Raw genomic sequence first — 5,674 nt, 5'->3', positions numbered from 1 at the left:
AGGGAGAGGGAGAGGGAGAGGGAGAGGGAGAGGGAGAGATATTATCTTGACGTGAAAACCCTGATGGGGTCAAAGAAAAAAAAAATCTAACAATTCATAGGTGAAGTGAATAAAATCATAATTTGTAATTTCTTCATTTAGAGATTTACTATGACACAGAACTACCACGTGTGGGGGCATGCATCTCCATCTATCTTGGAGTAGTCCTTGCTTTTTATAATGGCAGGTGTTGTGACTATGCTTGCTGAACACTATTTTCAGGTCGTTGGGCCAAGGTTTCTGATTCATCATCCTGTTAAAAACACTTCAAGCGAGTCCGGAGAAAGAGCAGCACCCATTCAAATCCACATGGGGTTCCATTGTCTAGAGTCCTTTGGAGGCCTGAGGTTTGCCTCTTTAATGTGGGCAAGGAATCCAGGCCATGGCACTCACTGTACCACTGAGGTACACCACCATGCACCCCAGCTCCCCTTTATAGTGGTCATTCCTCCATGGTGCTGGGATTTGAACCCAGCGCACCTGATGTGCTAGGCAAGTACTCTACCACCAGACAAACACCTTACCACTAAGAGCATAGGCTCTTGTCCCTTTAGTTTTTTATTTTAACTCTACGTGTACAGATGTTTTTCTTACATGTATGTCTGTATACCACCTGTGAGCCTGGGACCCTCAGAAGTCAGAAGAAATTCGATTCCTTGGAATTAGAATTACGGGTGGCTGTGAGCCACCATGTGGGTGCTGGGTTTCAAACCCAGGTCCTTGGAAGGGCATTAAGTGCTCTTAACCGCTGAGCGATTTTTCCATCCCTGACCCCCCTTTTAAACAAGAAATTTGTTCTCTTATTTAGTAATAGTCTTCAACATGCTATAGACTAAAATCCACTCGTGGGACGAGAAATAAATTCAAGGTTCAAGAGTGTAGTTTCAGGGTAGAATGTTTAACCTGACATGAATGAGGCCCTAGGTTTGATCCTTAACACAGAGGGAGAAGACCTATATCTCAGATCCCATCACCAGCAATTTCAGTTCACTGAACTGGATTCTTGAATAGTCTGTGGGGTTCTAATGCACAGTCATCAGGTGAGACCTGTGCATCTGAAGCTGTGCCCCACGGACCAGCAGACTCAGCAGACTCAGACTTTAGCCATCCAGTAAGTTATCCAGAGACTGGAGTGCGGAGGGCCCTGCCCCTAGCAGAGAAACAAGAAAAGCACGGCTATATCTAAGTCAGAGATCAGAAGGGGGAGAGGGGTCCCTGGGACGGGAGTTACAGATGGTTATGAGCTACCGAGTGAATGCAGAGAACAAACCTGTGTCTTTTGGAAGAGCAGCTAGTGCTCTTAACCACTGAGCCATCTTTCCATGCCCCAGGTTTTTAAAAATCACATTTTATGCATGTGTGGGGTTACTCTTGTGACCCTCAGGTGGAGAGCAAAGGATACATTTTGGGAGCTGGTTTATACATTTCAGTGAGTTTGTGTGTGTGTATATATATATATATATATATACATATACACATATACATATATATATAATAAATCTTTAAAAAACAACAAAAAAAGATGTCTCATGAATAAATAAAAACTTTTTAAAAAAATGTCAACCACAATGATACCAGATTATAGAATCCATTTTTATCACCATCAGCGAATTTAACAACTATAACGTGACAGAGATAGACAACTAACAGTTTGAAGCTGTTGGCCTCAGACACTGTAGCAGAAGGTCACAGGGCATTTACCTGTCTCTTCATTTGTCTTGGGTTTCGTGGATTTTCCTTCTGAAAGACAGAAGCGATCACCTGTGGGATAGCTCTCAAGGTCGGCTCCCATCTCTACCTCAGATATTTTGATGCTCAAAGAAGCAAATCATTGTAGAACAACAACTACACGAACACCATAGGATAAATTCAAATCTGGTCAAATCCAAATCGGTCAATTTTAAAAGGTATATATGGTCACGTGGGGAAGGAGAACAAACAATTTGTAGACAACAGGCTCAGACATCACGGCAGGAGACTGTGGGATATAACTACCTTTTTCCTTGGTGGGTCTTGTAGTACTCCTTTCTGAAAGACAGAGAGATTAATGATAGGATTGGTCTTGGCTTTTATTTCTTTTTTTTTTTTTTTGGTTTTTCGAGACAGGGTTTCTCTGTGTAGCCCTGGCTGTCCTGGAACTCACTTTGTAGAACAGGCTGGCCTCGAACTCAGAAATCCGCCTGCCTCTGCCTCCCAAGTGCTGGGATTAAAGGCGTGCGCCACCACGCCCGGCGGCTTTTATTTCTTGAGCTAGGTATTTCTAACTGCTTTCTAGATACTGCTATCTGGATGTTCCATTGTTAGATACAAGGTAACTCCCTGGAAATTATTTATTTCCATGCTCCCCACAGTGAGTCAGGGAAACCTTTAGACTTTTCCCCCACACAATCACCCCCAGCTTCCTAACACACTGAGGCTCTGTTTTCATGTTCTTCTTTCCCCGTGCAGAAAGCCCCATTCTACACTTTGTCAGAACTATCTTCCTTTACCACCCAACTCTGTGAAAACTCTCCATCCCACCCCTGAGCTACAGCATCACTTCCTGCTGGCACTCTCCTCACAGTCCTAACTGCAGCATGAAGGTGCAGCCTGGCTCTGGCCAAGGGCTCACACTTGTAACCACACAGCTTTAGATGCAGCTCAGTCAATACTCAATGAGCAATCCCTTTTCCTTTATTGTGAATGTGACATAGGGAAAGGCCACCTGAGATATGTGACAGAGAGCACAGTGTACCCTGAGTCGAATGAAATAGGTTCAGCTATCAAGGGGACCTCCTGATATCCCCCAGTTCAGAGCGTTGGTATGAAGGGCTTATTTTAAATAATGCAATCTTTAAATTACCCTTTCTTTTATTTACTTTTCTTTTGGCATAGAGGGAGCTAAGGGTATTACTTGGTGACCTAGGCTGTCCTGAAACTCACTACAAAGTCTGGGCAATTCCTCTGTCTCCCAAGGGCTGGGATTACAGGTGTGAGCCACCACACCCAGCTATTCCTTTTCAAGACTAAGTGTGGGATGACTTACTGGAAGAAATCCTGCTGGGACATTCTGTAACTCAGGCATCCATGTGGTTGAATTATTTTCAGATATGTAATTTATTTTCTTTCATCACTGACACTCCGAGTTTAAAGACACACCTGCCCCTCCCCCTGTCAGATTTTAAATTATATCCATGCTACCAAATCTTATACAATCAGTTAATGGAAAAGGCCACACACAGTCTGTTCTCCTACCATCTGAAGGATGGGAGTCAATCCATTTAAGAGGATTAAGCTGTAATACAAGCCAGCCAAGGTAACAAACACCTCCATGGCATGCTGGCAACACTCATGCCATGGAACCTGGCTAACAAGAGTCATGATAGACACAGAGATTCTGCTAACATCTTCTACCAGTGAGTTATGACTGTGAAATCTTCGGTTGAAGCTACCAGCTACACTGAGAGAGCCTTGAATCTGTTGCTGCTCCCCCAGAATATTGGAAGCTGCCTGTCACACAGAAGAAACTTCTCATCTACCACGGCTCCAGAAACCACAGACGCTTTCTGCCCGCAGAATACCTGTATCAGTTCTCTCAGGGTCCATCCCTTGCAGCGGATGCTTTGCCGCCAGTTCTTGGCTTTTTCACAGTTTCCTTCAATTTCAAAGTCCATGGGAGTGAATAACCGTCCTGTCTCACTCCGTATACTCCTCGAATAGATGCCTGTAAGACAGGATAAACTGAGGAGCCAGCTAGGAAAACACCTGCTCTTGGCCTACCATCATGCTGGTTCTGGGGCTCAGGCTCAGTCAGGAAGGTTTACATTTCCCTGTGAGTCACCAAGGGCCACACATCAACCTGACAGGCAAGGACAGAGACTAGCTGACATTGCCCTTTGAACTTTTCCTAAAAAGAATTCATTTATTTATTTTAGGAGTACTGGTGTTTTGCCGGGTGTTTTGTTGGTCTGTGGACAGCATGCATGCTTTCTGCCTACAGAAACCAGAGAAGGACATTGTCTCTCCTAGAACTGGGGTTATGGATGGTTGTGAGCCACCCTGTGGTTGCTGGGGATGGAACCTGGGTCTTCTGGAAGAGCAACAGCTAATGCTCTTAACCACAAAGTTGTCTCCCCAGCCCTTAACATCACCTTTTAAAGTATTCTACTGTAATAGTAAAAGAAAAGAGAATAGCAGACCGGGCGTGGTGGCGCACGCCTTTAATCCCAGCACTTGGGAGGCAGAGGCAGGCGGATTTCTGAGTTCGAGGCCAGCCTGGTCTACAGAGTGAGTTCCAGGACAGCCAGGACTACACAGAGAAACCCTGTCTCGAAAAACCAAAAAAAAAAAAAAAAAAAGAAAAGAGAATAGCAAAGGAAGGTCTCTGAGACACAAACAGGATTTATTCTCCTCCTTTTACTGTGCTCCGGGGTAGGGCCAACTTGCATTTTAGAAAGGTGAGTGAGGACACAAAGTTCCCTGCTGGGCTCTTGTGAATCCACCCAGGAGGACTAGCTATCACCACAGCCAGTCCTGTCTTATATCAACAACATCACTCTTCCAGCTCATGATAGCTAGCTATAAAATATTCTCATATTTTTGACATATAGCTATTGGATGTTAAAAGTGGTTTTGGAAATATAATCCAGAGGGAATAGCTAGATTACACATAGACAGTAGAATTGTAGGGAAAACGCCTATTTGTTGATAACAAAAGAACCTATTGAGGCTAGGGAGATGGTTCAGTGGTTAAAATTGCCTGCTGCTCTTTCATGAGGCCCAGGTTCAGGTCTCAGAGTCTACAAGGTGGCATCTAAGCACTTGTTAACTCCAGTTCTGATGTCCCCGTTTGGTCTCCATGGGCTCCAGGCACAGGCACACATGCAGCCAAACACCCATGCTCATAAAACAAAAATAAATCTTAAAGAAAGAACTGTATTGTAGGAGGAAGGTCAGTCAATGGGTGATAGAACAGTAGTTCTGTACCTTAACCATGATCATTTTCACTGTATTTTTTTTTTACCTATAGTCCTTTATTTCTCATTGCAGTCCGGTGAGAGAAATTTTATTCTCATTTCAAAAAAAGAGGAAGTTCAGTGTTAGAGAGCCTGACAGAGATGACAGAGCAACTGACTTGGGGTTTAGCTATGAGTGTCTCCCCATCAGGGTTCTCACATTGACAACCTGGTCCTTGACTTGGTATATGAGAATGAGATATTCTCGATCATAGAGGGAGCTGCCCTCAGGAGGGATGATGGTAACTCTCATGGGACCCCCAATTGCTGGCTTCCTGTCTTACGATATGATCTCTTCCTCCTACACGTTCTCTTGTCATGAAGCCACCTACCAGCAGTCTCTTACCAAAAGCTACACAATAGGCTGCACGATCTTGGCTTTTTAGCCCCTAAATCTGTAAGTTAAATAGAGTAGCCTTACTTGAATACTAAAATAGAGCCAAGAACAATGGGCTAATATACTGGTAAACACGAAGTTTGAGTGTATCTTTCTTCCAATTCAAATATCTGCCCCACCCTTTTAACTTAGATTAAAGTTTGACAGATGTTACAGGTAACAGACCCACAAAGGTTGATGATGAATCTCTCAGACATGTACATTTCCTGCCCAGCTGTGGAAGTTTTCACTCTGGTATGAGATA

At 43.9% G+C, this 5,674-nt stretch overlaps 1 protein-coding gene across 6 annotated transcripts in view; it reads right to left on the bottom strand.

The window, feature by feature from the left end:
* LOC110292222 (nuclear autoantigen Sp-100-like) overlaps positions 1-5,674 on the bottom strand; it is a 60,638-nt gene that overhangs the window by 7,133 nt on the left and 47,831 nt on the right. For 5 of the 6 annotated variants that reach the window (XM_029474812.1, XM_029474823.1, XM_029474839.1 and 2 more), the window contains 3 exons: positions 3,600-3,742; positions 2,035-2,067; positions 1,741-1,779 (listed from right to left, as the gene is read on the bottom strand). In XM_029474812.1, coding sequence (XP_029330672.1) covers positions 1,741-1,779; positions 2,035-2,067; positions 3,600-3,742 — 215 coding nt within the window. Of the gene's footprint in view, positions 1-1,611; positions 1,780-2,034; positions 2,068-3,599; positions 3,743-5,674 lie in introns of those variants that run through there. The other variant, XM_021159609.2, reaches the window with a different exon arrangement.

Source organism: Mus caroli, chromosome 1 (assembly GCF_900094665.2).
Source record: "Mus caroli chromosome 1, CAROLI_EIJ_v1.1, whole genome shotgun sequence".
NCBI classification, from domain to species: domain Eukaryota; kingdom Metazoa; phylum Chordata; class Mammalia; order Rodentia; family Muridae; genus Mus; species Mus caroli.
This window is presented reverse-complemented; position numbering and strand designations above follow the sequence as displayed.